The sequence below is a fragment of the Anoplophora glabripennis genome, unplaced genomic scaffold, assembly GCF_000390285.2.
Source record: "Anoplophora glabripennis isolate ALB-LARVAE unplaced genomic scaffold, Agla_2.0 scaffold862, whole genome shotgun sequence".
Taxonomy (NCBI): Eukaryota; Metazoa; Arthropoda; class Insecta; order Coleoptera; family Cerambycidae; genus Anoplophora; species Anoplophora glabripennis.
The window spans coordinates 120883-137748 of record NW_019416938.1 but is presented as its reverse complement, the minus strand read 5'-3'; the positions used below and the strand labels follow the sequence as shown (position 1 = coordinate 137748).

Below are 16866 nucleotides of genomic sequence, written 5' to 3'. Positions count from 1 at the left end.
TTATAAATGGTTATTATTATTATTATTAGTTGTAAGTAGACTATTTTTAATTTAGGTAATTATTAATTACTAGCCTGTCTATAAAGGCAGATTTCTTTAGCATACTAAGATATTTGACATCAAAAAGATATTTGATATATTCTGGAGCTTGGTAGAAAAAAGGCCAATGTCCAAAAATTACATTTAACAGCCAATGAGTCTCCTGGACTACCCATGTTACATATTTGCATCACAAAAAGGGCCAATGTCAACAACTATTATGAGCCTTAATTATTTAAATTTTAAAATGGCATCTTAGTTTAATAGAAAAAGGGCCAACGTATGGACTTTGGTCCTTGAAATACTTGACAAACGACCAATGTCCACTGCAATGGACATTGGCCCTTTTTCTACCAAGCTCCAATATTATTTTTATGATTTTCATTAGAATTACAAAAAAATACAAATTGTTGTCTTAATTATGACTTAATTTCTTCTTTCTTATAGGAGATCTGTTCGGAAGATAACCGAACTTTAAAAATTACGGGCTAATAGAGAGACAGCTTTAAATCGGAACACTTTGAATGTTCATGGCTCATGCATGACATTTCTTCATAATCTTCTAGTACCCTTTGAGATGCGCTATCTTTACACAGGGGAAACCATGAGGTGAAATATAAATGATAATATTTGTACAGGCACATAATAATCTTGTAATTATATAATAAATATATGTATATTTATTGTTAGAAATAATGCAATAAAACTCGGAAATGTTGTAAAACGTTATAATTAAATTAACTTCGAATAGTAAGTATTATACATGATACGTAGTTGGTGTATATCTAATGAATGCCTCAAGGCGGTCCTTATTCCGCTCTAGCCAGAATGTTTATCTTTTCTTCCCCCTTCACTTTGGGTCCCGCACACTTAGGCGTCTAGATGACTCTCGGTGTTTACGTCCGAGATTGGGCATCAGTCATCACTTTCCGACATTATTTAACTTTGTTAATAAATGTATTTAACAACAAAGTTTTAGATAAGTCATTATTCTTTTAATATTATTATAATATAATGTGGGTATAAAATTTTATAAGTATCACTTTACACTCTGCAAACAGATATTATTTTGTCATTTAAAATTTGAGAGGTTGAAATTTTCACTCATTTTAAATTAAATATTCGTCTGTTTCCTACTACATTCTCATATTTTCATATCACCTATACAGGGCGATTCATTAACAATGGGAAAATCGAAAGCTGAAGATACTACACGTAAAATGGTGACCATTGGCGCAAATATGCCTTATCCGAAAGTTGATAGTGTCGGAAATACAGGGTGTTGAAAGTAAAAATTTTAAATCGTTTTTTGCGATTATTCTGAAACTATGTAGGTTAGGAACTTGAAAATTTGTGAAACTATATTTTTTTAAGCGACGAATAATATGCGTGTTGCAATTTCAGCGTTGGTCATAGAGGGCGCCACTTACGACCAATTTTACCGAAAATTTAGTTAATAATTTTTAACCCTGTATGTCTAATATGAAACTTGATTCAAAACCTGAAAGAGCAATAATTTTTCCATTAATTATGTACTCTTGTTCTATTTCTGTATCTCGATCCGTTTTCGAGATAAATCGAATTAACGAACGCTATGTTTTGATAATACGAGAAATTAAAAGCGAAACAAAGTGTTTCTTCATGTTATTACAACAATTAATGATAAAACAAAACGTAATAATGATTTAAAGTAATAATTGTTCGAAGAATCCACCGTTGACACTGATACACTTTACACAACATTTTCTGAGATATCTTCAGGTTTGAAAAAACATATTGGGATTGCGTCTGACTTCGCTGGCAGCGATTCGTGTTCTTTGGCACAACTCTTCACACGAACCAATAGATTCTTTGTAAACTATATCTTTCATTCAAGACCAAAAAGAAAAATCAAGAGGATTGAATTCCGGACTTCTGGGTGGACAAGCTAAATGCTTACACGGCCAATCCAGCGATTTGGAAAAACTACATTTAATATGCACGCACTGGCCGAGAAAAATACGATGGAGTTCCGTCGTGCATTAACCACATGTCTCTTCTTAAATAAAGTAGAACTTCTTCAAACCGTGGAAGCATTTTTGCTTGGCCACCCAGAAGACCAGACTTCATCCTCTTGATTTTTCTATTTGGCCTCGAATGAATCGTTTACAACGAATCTATTGGTTCGTATGAAGACTTGTGACAAAGAATACAAATAGCTGCCAACGAAGTCAGACGCAATCCCAATATGTTCAAACAAGATCTCTCAGAAAACGTCGTATAAAGTGTATCAGTGTCAACGGTGGATTCTTCGAACAATTACTTTAAATCATTATTACGTAGGTATATCATTTGTTTTATTGTTAATTGTTGTAATAGCATGAAGAAACACTTAGTTTGTTCCGCTATTACTTTTTCGTATTAATTATTATTATTATTATTATTCGTTAAATCTATTTTTCTGGAAAACGCATCGAGATACCGAAATGAAACAAGAGTACATAATTAATGGAAAAATGATTGCTCTTTCAGGTTTTGAACCAATTTTCATGTTAGACATACAGGGTAAAAAGTTATTAACTAATTTTTCGGTAAAATTGGTCGTAAGTGGCGCCCTCTATGAACAACGCTGAATTTACAACACGCATCTTATTCGTCGCTTAAAAAAATATAGTTTCACAAATTTTCAAGTTCCTAACCTACATATTTTCAGAATAATCGCAAAAAAACGATTTAAAATTTTACTTTCAACAATCTGTATATCCGAAACTATCAACTTTCGGATAAGGCATGTTTACGCCAATGGTCACCATTTTACGTGTAGTATCTTCAGTTTTCGATTTTACCATTGTTAATGATTCACCCTGTATAGTGTACTTTCTGAAAAAGAGGAATTTATTTGAGAAGCCAACAGATTAATCTGAGGCACGTGAAATAAACTGAAATAAATCAAATGTTAACAACATGCAGGAATAAAGTTATTGATTGCTAACATCACTTCAATAATGTCAATATTAATATCCATGACAAATCGTTTCTATACGTTTGTAATTTATGCATACATTACAGATATGTATCGCTGGTCGGCATCAAACCTAACCTCGAAACGCTTTCTTGTTTATTAATCTCTCTAGAACCATGTATTACAGTGAAATGTTTACAAAGCACCGCGTGATCCGGGATAATTAAACAATAATGGTCATAGATACATAAATAGTAGTTTATTGTAATTCCCTGAATTTACCTAGTCGAATGCCATCGTATATTATATCACATATTGCATCAAAGAAACCGGTAAATTATAGGTATTTAACATGGAATTTCATAAAATCAATTCATCCTTCTTCTCTTTATGCAGAATGTTGTAATATTCCACCGACATAATTGCAGAGGTGATTCTCAAGTTATAATTAAAAAAAAAATTGTATGAACAGGTCCGCATATGCCTTGTGTTTGAAATACAGGATGAAAATAGTATTAATATCATTTTTTCTGATTAATTGATGTGTTTTACACATTTTTTGTGATGACTTTGTTACAAATGGTCCTATTCGCGACCATTTACATCACCAAAGTTGAAATCATATTACTTACTACAATTTTACCAAATAGTTATTTCAGATAATTATAAGTCACATTTTGATAAGTATCATCCAAATAGTTAAAGGACAAAAACATCACCAATTTCGATAAAATTAAACATTATTGAAACAACAAGATCAAGACTACGTTAAAAGACAACATTCTGTTTCACCGGCTGCGATTTGTATAATTCTTCACGAAATTCTATTCGACCAATCAACGAACGCATTATCTCGAGCGTAAGCGTAACCATTTGTTATTGTTCCCTTCTAAAAACCATAAATTACCCTTTCTTTCCTGTTTATTAAAATTCGTGTAAAACATGAAAATTTGTTTTTCCGAAAACTTCGGCAGCGTGTTATAGGAAATTTATTCCCGTTTTCAAAACTGCCCTTCAATTCTCTTTACGACCATTTGTCGCCAAGATATCGATGATTGAAAACAAAAGGATCCTTTTCCATTAAAAGTCCGATATTTCGATGAAAAATGGTATTATCGAAAAAAAAATGAAATTGAAGCTGAATTTTTTCCGTCCGTGGACAAAGAAAAAAAAAATTGCAATTTTTGTCGCGCTATTTCTTAGAATTGCATGATAACCGTAGCTCCTAAAAAATTTCGACCGAAAAATCTAAAAACTAGAATCTTACAGCTTCAAATGCTTTTTTTAAATTCCCGATACGATAATTTTTCACGGAAAAATTTCGGAAATTCTTGTGACCCTTAAAATTTTTGCATTAGTTTGTGTTGTAGTTTATAAGATATTTCCTGTTTTCATATTTTCCGTTGCTGTTTTACTTAAAAAATCTGGGGACGGATATTAATTCAATTTTCAAAACTAAAATGGACTGAAAATGATGTTTGACCATCGTTAAACGTAAAAGTTACCTAAATATTACAAAAATAATTACAAGGGTGTGCAAATAGATTTCTTAAAATATGGTCACATAGCCTTAAAAATGTGTACTAATATTAAAATAATTAATAAAAAAGAAACATAAAATTATTGAAAAAAAAAACTAAAAAGACCTGACAATAATTGTTCAAAATATCCACTAAATATAATTTTTAAAATTCCCATCAGTGCTATGAAAATATTTTGGGTTCGATATCCCTGAAATCTTACTTTTTTCGATTTTGCATATCTTGCATTGTAGTTTTATAAAATCCTCAAAGTGGCTTACAGTAACATACCTAAATAAAATTAACATTAAATTCTACATCTGTGTAAAAAAATATTAAGTGATACGGAAACTTGGAAATTCTATTGAACATAATAAATATTTTTCTATTTGAAATATATTAATGCAAAAGATTTTATTCATGCAACTATATCTCGCCATCATGTTTGGAGGTACTTAATATCTGCAAAGATGATGCAACCAATGGTATTTTTAATATGAAATGACACAGAAACGTTTATCCAATATCAGTTTATCTACGTTTTGACAAAGTTGATAAAAATACTTAAATTATCAAAAATAAGCATAATAATTTACTGTTGTTGAACTATATAAGTCCACATTTTTTTATTTCTTTTCACGGTTGTTATAATTCCTTACAATACAGAAACGATTCCCTCCTTATCCTAACCTAAAATTAAAATTTTTTCTTATATCATTTTGCCTGTCACTGTATAGCATTATGTATATTTTCTTATTTTGTATTTGACATCTATTATTCAAAACGCTAACAGTGTCAATTGATACATTTTTACAGAATTAATCTCTCAGTCGCACAGAACAATGTAACACACAAAAAACCTATTACTGTATTCCTTGATAAAAAAGTAGATATCACATCTACTTTTTTATCATATTTTATATTTTGAAAATTAGAAATATTTTCCCCAACTGTTCATATATACATATATAGGTCTCCAAAATTCAAAAGAACCGTCTTAATAAATCACCCTGCATACAAAATTACTTAACAGCCATATATGGCAGTGAATTAATTTATTTTTGCGTACCGGTTTATTCATGTAGGTTCATTAATAATACATTAGGTTGCACCAATTTCACTTGTGATACATGAATTTTGATTTAAATTTTAAAGTTAAATTTGATGTGATGCCTGACGTATGTAATTAGTTAATAAATTGTGGTGTTAACAGTTATGAGTTGAGAAAAAAACAACAAACGCAAAACACTTGTTTTTCTTAATAAGAAAATGTATCTAAATGTACAAAAATATACTTAATATGAACATATTCTCATATATTTTGTATAATTTACACAGACGTTATATTAGAACTACACAAAAACTGAGTTTAATCATGAAAAATTAAAGATATAACTAAACATAAGTAAGGCAAGAATTAAATGCAAACTGGAGTTTGTCTATTTGTCTATCCCATAAAATTAATAGTTGTTCTTCAATACTACGGTGTTCATAGTCGTGTTCTTAATATAATTAATTTACGAAACAAAATTTAAGACACAAAAACAACAGTGCCTTCAGTTCTATAATCTACATAAAAGAATGGTAATTTAAGAGAAATATAACGCATTTTTGAAAAAGGAACAAATTAATTGTTGCCATAGTAGCACTAGGTACGTGCACATCTATAACTTTGTTGTGGTTGGTTGACTTCTAAGGAAAATATATTTTATGTTTCAATAATAATAAAATAGTGATTTATTGTTGAAGGCACATATGTAGGTAGATGGTTACTTGTTATTATAAGAAACAATTAGTTTTTTTATGAAGTAGGGGATACTTACCTACGTAATTCAGTACTTTTAGAACTTTTAAATGCATGATCATTGTTTCTGGGACAATGACGAATTATCAACGAAAAACTGTAGTGAGTAATATGACGATATTTGACTCTTTTTCGTTTGGAGTCAGAGTCGTTTTATATCTTGAAGTCACTTGCTTACAACGTTTCGTCTTTGATTTTTGAAGATGATTAGTCGAAATTCCAAGCATGTAGTTCCAAATTCTCGCTTCAATTAGAATCATCCAGATTTTTTTTTGGCGTGCCGTGCGATAGACAAGGATGGCTATAGTGAAGACGTTTCATAATCTGAATAGTCACGGCCTGTTTCAGGTTAGAAGTGGGAGTGAATATTCAGATTATGAAACGTCTTCAATGTAACCATCCTTGTCTATCGCACGGATTTCTATGACTTACTTTATGGCTTTCACGTAACGGCCGATGTACCATGGGGACTTTCCGAACCTGTATGTTATTTTTATATAAAAGATTGCAAAATAAACATCAATTTACAGAAAATTCGAGATACCAGGAAAAATCGATAATATCATTTCATCAGTATCGGGTATTTTTTTCTTAAAAATATAGACTTTGAACTTTAAAATCCTTTTTTTTTTACTTTTTCTCCAATCATTATTTATAAAAAATATGAATTTAAGAAAGTCATTTTTCGAAAAATGTTTTTTTTCAATCGTATTTTTTATTAACAAATTAATTTTTTTCAAAACTAATGTAATTAGGTAGGTATGTACCTACATCATTCGATTTCTCGGGAAATTTTACCCCAGTTTTGATATAAATACGTTATGTTTTCGTTAACAAATAAAGAAGACATAATGATTCAAAGTTGGCAAAATCCCAATTCGCACTAGTGTGACCTTAAGGTGGCCGACCCCAAGCGTGACCTTTCAGGGTTAATGATTTAAATCCTTAAAGCTACTGAATATTTTAGTCCTACATGATGTTCAAACTTTAAAATAATATATCACATCTTTAAATGTTTGACGTAGTGCGATGAAACTTGCATTATTCATTTATCTAATCAATGCTAAATGTGTAGATCAATAGCAGAATAACTTGGATGCATTAATATTAAAGACCCGCAGAAACTGGGCGCCGCAGACTATTCTCGTTATTTTGTAGTTTCGCAATCAAGAAAAGACATTATTTTACATTAAAGGTTATTTTAGAATAATCCTGCAGGCCTGGCAACGTCGAATCAATGTATTAGTAACTGTAGCAAGACCTTGATTTGAATTTGATGTGCTGTATTCATATATGACTATGTTGTGTTACTTACTATTCTTCATTGTTTATTTCTTCATACAACATCATTTTGCCCAATGCAAGCGGAACATCATCTAATGACTCGTGTAAGTTATTCAATAATTGTAGGTATTTAAACAATGTAAGACAGTCTCTGATGAGAATTATGTTTCCCAAATACGTGAGCATTTTGTATTAACCAGACACGTTCATTGCGATAGTTATCTGAGATTTTGTTCTGTTGTTCGAAAAGCTATCGGGTAATTCCATGTCAACAGACCCAACGGTCCCAGTCGACCATCTCCAATCTTCATGAAATTTTGTACAGAAATAGACCTTGGTCTTAAACTTAACTGGGTAAAGTATTATACTCTAATATGTTTGTGTTCACAAGTTATAGGCAGGGCCATCTTGCAATGATCACGCGGCGTGCACCAAAATCCCTCAACTTTGCTTGTTTTTTCAGTTTGGATCAACGAAGAAAGATGAAATTTTGCTGCTAGTACAACTTTTTATGCAAAATCCACTCGTGCAAATAAAGAAACCATTGTAGTCAAACCTAAATTACAAATTAGTGCCAAAGTTGAGCAAAAAAAGCACAAATAACTTAAGATGCTGCATGCAATTTAAATCGGGCGTATCAAGTGTAATCTACATGTGTATCTATGTGTGCTTAATTTCAAAATTCATCCTCTGTTTTCAGAAGCATTTCTGAAAACAGAGGATGGCAAAAATTTAAAAAAAAATGCAAATTTTACCCTATCTTCAGCAGCAAAAATCTGAATGTGACCCACATTCAGACTATTTTTTTTTTCTGTTTTGTTTCATTTGAAAGAATGTTGTTACTACTTCTATCAAATTTATTGTTTTTCATTTTGTGACCGGGCCTTCTAGATAGAGAAATAGCTCATGTTTTCAAGGTTACTCCTCGCACGCAACGCATGCAGGGTGAGTCAGAAAGAATAATAAGAAATACAGGGTGTTCAAGGTTTAAATTTTATTCTTAAATTTCTCAATAATTGAGAACGTTGTGATAGCATGACTCTGAAAATTGGTAGTGTTGGGTTTTTTGGTGTGAGAATTACGATTTGAAGCTTATTTTGACGTTGCTCCTAGAGGGCGCTAGTTTTACCGTATTGAAGATGAAGATTGGAGATGGTCGACTGGGACCGTTGGGTCAGTTAACAATAACATGGAATGACCCTATCGTGAAATTGCTAATATTCGCACTTTATCTCTTTTGTTTCCATTTTCAACATTTCATTGTCCAAAGTCGTCCAAGTCCTCCTAAGTTTTGAGAAACCTGGGAAAGTGTAACAATTCTTCTTATTGTATATAATATATACTTTAATACTTCCAACAATTTTCTGAGGTATATATAATGCGTCTTCTTTTTGTATAATCCTTAAGTTGCTTAAATGATTTGACCTATTGTTAATTTTTATAAAATTTGATATCTTTGGCAGCTACTTTGATATCTGAAAAACTAAACCCGATAGGAAAAAACAATATTTCGTCGGTTTTACTTAAAACTCGATTCTGAACCAGATCTTTACTTTTTCGCCTCTTGATATAAATCCTCCTGCACAACCAATATTCCAATTCCATTAAAAAAAATCCCTAGAAAAAATTACTTGAATTTCTTATATTAAAATATATTTTAACATAGTTTTTGCAATTAATAGGAGAAACCTTCCTCAAAATTACTCATATAATTGGCCTTTAGGTAAATAAGAATACTCAAAGCTGTTATTTGTTATCTGCATATTATTCGATACAACTACGTCTCCGTTTCTAATAAATGTCAGTGATACAACACTGAAATACGTTTTCCAAATGAAGCGGTGAAATGTATGATTTGTATTACAGATAATGTCTATTAGACGTAACATTTACGTACCGATTACTCTTCGCGATAATAATATATAGATACTTAATACACCAACTGGTATGCGAGTCCAATTATAATGAAATGACGAATTAATCTCAGCGGGCGGCTGCTTTGAAGCATACCGTGGATGCAGTGATCTCATAAATATGGCATAAAACGTGCACCGAAATTCTTGGAATCCGTTCCTTATTTTCTGATTACTCCATTTTGTATCTCTCGTTAATTAGCGATAAATACATGTTTATTGCATTCAGGAATGTGTGGAGTTAATTATTTATTGCTTTATTTTAAAGGTTTTATTGAGGTATTTTTAAGATAATTCAATTAAATTCAACAAAAATTTCCCAAAAATCCTTATTTGATAAAATGGGATGAAACAATGTTCTTTGATACCAAAAATCAAGGTATACGAAATATATCTAGCGCCACAGACAAAAATAACTATTCTATGGGCTATATACCCGGACTATCACTGATTTTCACCATCACAGTTAGTAATTACTGACTATCTAAAATACAAATTAAAAATATTATTAGGTAAAAAAATATATTTGGCATATTGAAGTCATTTAATAATGTAATCTGAAAATGAAGTTTGCCTGGACAGTGTTTGTTATAAAAATCATTAAATATGACTTAAATTGGTCTGGATCCTCCTGGAATTATTTATTAACTAAATTTAAGTTGCCTTCTTCTGTTTGCTCTTCGGTAACCAATATTGTACCCGCCAAAGCTGTTTTGTCACCAACAGATCATTCACTGATAAATAGCCTAATTTAGAATAACAATAATCTATAATATCGGATGTTCCAAAATTCTCGCATGTTTTGAATTTTGCGCCATTTGTGCGGTAAATTGTTGCCAACGAGAAAAAAGTCAGCGTGACGGCAAACACGCTGACAGTTCAGTGTTATTAAAAATGGAGCGTATAACATATACACACTTGTTTTGTTATATCATATCGATAACTTCAACATCAACAAAATATCATACAAGTATACTATATTTGAACTTCACCATTCTGAAGCCTAGGTTTAGTGGAAGTAGAGTAAATGAATTTTTATTACGATTAGAAGCTGAACCTATCGTAGGATGTAAGTTCCTTGTTTTTTTTTTAATTAGTGTATGGCTGAGTCACTACTAGGGAAAGTGAAGAATTAATAGAGACGTCCATCTTAGAAAATCCTTAGTGGCACCTTATAAGTGAAAAAATGTTGTCTCTGTTGAACTCTAATTTATTTACCATCCTTTCAACAACCTGAGATAGAGCCTTTCGGTGAACACCTAAGCATCCAACCCACGACCAGCCGAGGCGAAAAACAAACTTCTATGGTCCGTGCAGATTAGAAGTGGCTATAAGCGCTACACGAAACCACGTTTTAAAAAATTTACAATTTTCAATCAAAAACATGTTTTCTATCAAAGTTACTTCTGGCAAGAATTTTGGAACATCAATCTATAATATAGTATAAAGTTTTAGATTTGTTTCCTTGTCATTCTCCTCTGTCTCATTCTTCTTGTAAAGCAAATAGAAGGTGCAGTACTATAATAAATAAGCTCATTTTTTGTTAGAAGCTGATGTCCAACAATTATTGATATTTAAAATTGACCATACTGAGTAGCTGCAATAAAAAATTTGTCTGTAGTAATATTTTCTGTTCTAAAATAATAATTCTCCCACCTGCGAAAAACAGCAGCCTTTGCGCAGTGAAATTGCAGTCTTTCTTCCCTTGAATCATTCCACAAAACATTCACATATAATGAGGTACTTCTTTCATCCATAGATACCACGTTAGTAGTGTTTTGGAGGTACAATATACCAGACATAAAAATGAATTTTCAATAAATTTGAGAACTTATAGGACACCCTGTACATGCGATAGTCAATAAGAAACTGACATTTTTTCTACCTTAAGCTGAAAGTACTGTTTTCGTTATTTAAGACAAAAATGAAAATAAGTTTATAATTTTCTTGAATAAATCACTGAACTGTTTATAAATTTACATAACCTTTCTTAGCAATTAACTTAGTTTTAATGGAACATGTTTTGCGCATACCTGAAAGTATTTAGAATAACTAAAATAAGTGAACATTATACCCTGACAAATGTCATCTTTCGCTGTTATAGTGGCAAATTTGATTAAAGCACATATGTTGCTATGTGACAATAACTAAAAATTGATTGTTAATATTAATGTACTTAATTGTATTATGAACTGTTTTGATTTAGTTAAACATAAAATTATATATAAAATACCGGATGGACTATTTTGGTGGTGCATGTATTGGGGAACTGTAAGAAACGGAAAAACTTAATCGCGCTTGCAGACTGGTTGCAGTTGTTCAAATATTCGAGATATTTTGATAAAAATTTCCAGAATTTTTAAAATCTATATAAATCCTAGGTAGCAACTTTTTGAAAGAAATTTCATTGCGAGCTCAGCTTTACAAAATACACCTTTCGTTGAACATGCAATTTATTATAGCGCCCATAGAAAAATAAAACTGAAAAGGAAATGATGGTGATTTCCCAAAATCGTAAAGTTGAAACAAAATTCTACATCGAAATTCTGTGCAAAGAGTTGCTGAAATAAAGAATTCACAAATTTCAAAAATTCATGAATATTTTATTCATACTGTATTCAAAGACTATCAAGAAAGGAGTCGATTTGATTACATTAATAATACAACGATATAAAGCTTTGTATATTAATCACGTCATATAAGACGTAGCTGAAAATCTATATAATTTATAAAATATGTATAATATTATTACAACAATCAAACTAAAACCTCCAAATAGATAATTTAGACATTTGTATAAAGTGGTCAACTGAAATTAAAACAAAACAAATTGACTGTTTAAATCAATGATTCCCAAAGTCCATGTTAGCGAAAACAAAAATTGGGAGTGCATGTGATGTAAATGGAGGTCCACGAGAATGCATCCTGTTTAAGCAAGTCGTGGCCGAAATTTTGGCTTTCCATAAATGGAATAATTCACATAACACAGATAGTACTTACGTACTTACGTAATACTTTCTTATGATAAACATATAAATTATATATGAAGTAAAATTTTTTAAAACATAAATGTTTATGAAACATGAGAAGATTTGAAGCTAGATTTGGGTCACTTTGTGAGTACATGGCAAAATTCGAAATCGATGATAAGATCATACTTCGTCGACGGGTCAAACTAATAACTTAATTGTTTTGAATTTTAATTAATGCTAATTGTTACAATATTCTCTTGAGTTTAACCTATTTTGATTTAATTATAAAATTATTGTTATACTTTCGTTATTGAAATTTCAGTTATTTTCTTATATATCAAACTGTTTAAGAATTATTATAAATTTCATAGTAAACAATTATTTTATCACTCATTCAATTGCACTCAATTACACACTCAGTATATTTCATAAAATTGTGCTGTAGGCCATTCGCTTTGTGGTCGCAACACTTATAACTTGTAAAAACTTATCAGCTGTCAAAGACACATTTGAAATTGATGAATTTCTAAAAATTCAATATTACAAAGGCAAGGGTCTACCCAAAACAGAAAAAATTTGCACGTGGTCTACGAGACAAAAAAGTTTGGGAACCTCTGGTAGATAATTAGAAACTACATATTTAATTATTACGTATTTTCACATTGAAAAATCGAGCTGTAATAAGATATTATTATTTCTTAAAAAAAATATATTCTTTGTTTCCACTACAGCAATGCTTTTGTTCCAGTTCCCGAGAATTAATAAAGGCTGCGATACTCGACAATGACTTCATGAAAAATTTGGAAATTACACAAATCAGAGAGATCGTGGACTGCATGTACCCTGAAGAGTACAAATCTGAGAGCATCATTATCCGAGAAGGCGATGTTGGCAGCACTGTTTACGTTTTAGAAGGTAAGTGAGCAGTATGACGCCCATATATTAATCACACTTTTGCTGCATTTTAAAAAATGTTTTTAATCGTTGAAGAAAATTTACTGTGTAGTATGTCGCAAATTCTATCCATCTATTTATGTATTTCATAGAGTTCAAAGTGTTCAAGGAAAATTGAAATTATTTTTTTTATTTTCTACTCTTTTTAAAAAATTGATTCGCTCTGTATATTGTTTTTTACTTTTTCCTTATACTTTTGTACAGTTATCCTTTATTTTGTTAATGGTAGCCGCAACCATATTGGTTGTGGTACTTCTTGCAATAACCTTTTTGAGGAAAAAGTGGTTGGCTTTGATATTAATCGTTTCTACTTAGAAAACATCATTTTATTCTAAATAACAATAATGTTTTGTGTAGTCCGGTGAATTGACAGTTTTTTACAATTAAACTATCGACAATCGATTATTATTGCAATTTTTGGAACATTGTATAAATAGAAAATCTTAAACCATCAAGGGGAACTTTTCTTGATATATTGAAATCATATTATTTTCTACATGTAACAGATCTTTAACAAACTTATTTCAAGTGCATGAGAATAGCTCAATAACATTACCACCTATGTAGGTGGTTCCAGTAAACATTTACGAATTAATTTAAAAGTATAGGATGTAAAAACTCCAATGAATAATAAAGCAATTTGAAACAAATTCAATATATTCCAGTCGTTTTATTATAAACTAAACGTACGATTTTAGTACTTTATCTTATAGTGACAAAAATAATGTCCGATTCCAATTGTATACATATTTTTGTAACAACTGTTTAAGGGAGACTACTAGCATAATATTTGAATGCCTTGTTTAATTAACATCATTGCTTTGTTTAATTGAATAGTTATAAATAAATCAAGCTATGTCAATGAAGGTAAGTAAGTAAAGCAATTAAGGAACTTAAGAGAATTAAATATTTTAATTGCGCCATCTCTTGGTAGGAGTATAAAACCGGTGTGCCTAATAAAGAATTCTGCAGTTGTAATGGTTTCGTTACTATAGGCAACCGGTCATGAGCAGCTGTAATGCAAGATGCCTATATATAAGGTGTGATAGGTTGCCAATAAATTTAATACTAACTAAAACATAAAACAACATAAAAAATGTATCTTAGACTTTCATCTGCGGACTGTTTAGTTTTTACTATTCAAGGAATTTTGGACCAAGATGCCTTAAATTCAGGGCTAATAAAACATCGCAATGTAAAATGTTTTTTATCTCTATGAACCATAGACTTGTTGACTTTTAAAATTGAGGGAATTAAAAATGGTTTTAAAATCAAATGTTGGCCACATCTTTTTCAAAACAACAATGTTTGAGATGATACGCCAGTGTTGTCAATTTTCGGTTACGCGCTAAAGATTGCCAGCTTCGTTCTTTGACGATGGCGTACAAAGTCAGTGGCGTCAATAAATAATTTAACTTTAACTTAATATATCTGTGTTAAATATGTTAAAATGGACTTACTAGCGTCTTATTTTATCCAGGTGAAATTTGCACCTTAACACACATACTAAAATGGCTTCTGCGATGAACTTTTATTATTTTTCTCATCTTTAGTTTCGTCTTGGTTATCCACATTGTTTTCCTATTTAAGTCCCATTGTATATTAGTGTATGTTTCTTATTTTACATGTGGCGATACCATAGGCATCTAGAAAAACTCGAATGTAGCATCTTTAGATACTTATTGTTAGTTGCACCAAATCACATTTGACCTCTGGATTTCAAAAACAATAGAATATTTTTTAATATTCTGTTAGCTTTTGATTTTATGACCACGTTTTTTCACCACTTTATCTTCCCAGAAAAGAAAAATGTGTATACTATTGTACATTTAAATATTTTTTTTGATTTTTTGTTTAACTAAGTAATCATAATCAAATGTAATACCCTGAATAAGATCCTTGGAATCATAAAAGCAAATCTACATCGAGATTTTTTGGGCTTTGGCTTTTCTGGCGCTTTCCACTCGGCACTTTAGCGTATGGTTTTTGGGTCATATTGAAAACACCACGTTTCATCACCAGTCACAATGTTGTAAAGGAAGTTTTTGTCCTTTTGTCCTTGGTGATGTACTTCATTGAATTCTGAGTAATTTTTGGTCACCTGTCAACTTGTGCGGAGCAATCCGTGCACACACTTTTCGGTAGCCCAAATGATCTACCAATAAACGATAAAATGTTCTCGAGATGAATTTCCTTGAACATTTTGGTTGTTTTTTGATAAATTCAGGCACAGTTTTGTTGGAAGTTGCGGTGATCACGGATTACGGTTGGCGATCATGTTGCTCATCATTTATGTCCTCACGACCGTTTTTAAACCGTCAATACCAAATACCACTCTGCCCCGGGATAAACAGTCATTTCCCATAAACTTGGTTCTTCAATTGAAACGTTTCGGTAAAAATTTTATCAAGTTTAAAAAACCACCTTAATACTATCTCTTTGTTCGATGCTCATATTTGTACCGATTACAAACATACTGTAACTTCAGATGCAATAACTCCGTTTCTATTCTATTTTATTTTATTTTTTTATTTTATTTTATTTTATTTTATTTTATTTTATACACCACCCAACAGAAAATTCCATTTACAGGATGGGTAAAAACAGAAAAATACAATACATTTAATAACTAAATAACAAAATACAAAAAAAAAGATGTATACTAACATACTTAACCTATGTAAAACACGATGAATATAATGCATGTTCACTCAATGATTATTATTAGTTGACACGTTTGCAAATAGGTCCAAAGACTCTTGATGGTTATTATAGTAACTGCACATTTGGTATATAGGAGAGTATTTGAGAATATTTCGTCCAAATGTCATGAAATTTTGACAGTACATCAGTGAAGGGTCTACCTTTCCGACACATGTAATTGCCAATAGATGACCTCACTAGATATACATATTTTTGAAAAGTCCTGTTTACATTGGAACGCACCTTCTATGAATGAAAAAAACACGTATCCAATAAAGTACCAATAATCACGTAAAAGTAAATGTTTTAACATCGATCTAATTCGTTTATACACTCAGCAAAGAAATTTAAGAGAACCGAATATATTTTTTAGTGATATTTGAAAGGCTGTAACTTTGAATAATGATGGCATCGGGAAAAAATGAAGCATCTTGAAACTTGAAGATTCCAGTCTTAAAATCTTGAGATGTAAAATTTTTTGAGTATCCTCTCGGCGCAATCAAATGCAAGGCAATTTTTTTTTTTTCAAAACTGCCTATGGGCTCGGAAAAATTAAATCTTTCTTAATCAATGCCAGGGTCATTTATCCTGATTTTTTTATTTTCTGTACGATTATTTCTCATTGAGATATCGGATATTGAATGAAAAGTCACCTTTTTTTTGACCATCGGTATCTCAGGAACTAATGATCGTACAGCGAACAGAGGGTTTTGGAAACTCGCATCAATCCTCTTCA

The 16866-nt window shown here is 31.0% G+C and overlaps 1 protein-coding gene across 1 annotated transcript in view; it reads left to right on the top strand.

The window, feature by feature from the left end:
- The window catches only part of LOC108914839 (cGMP-dependent protein kinase 1-like), a 40445-nt gene that overhangs the window by 17274 nt on the left and 6305 nt on the right, over nt 1–16866 (top strand). The window contains exon 2 of the mRNA XM_018720741.1: nt 13222–13388. Coding sequence (XP_018576257.1) covers nt 13222–13388 — 167 coding nt within the window. The remainder of the gene's footprint in view (nt 1–13221; nt 13389–16866) is intronic.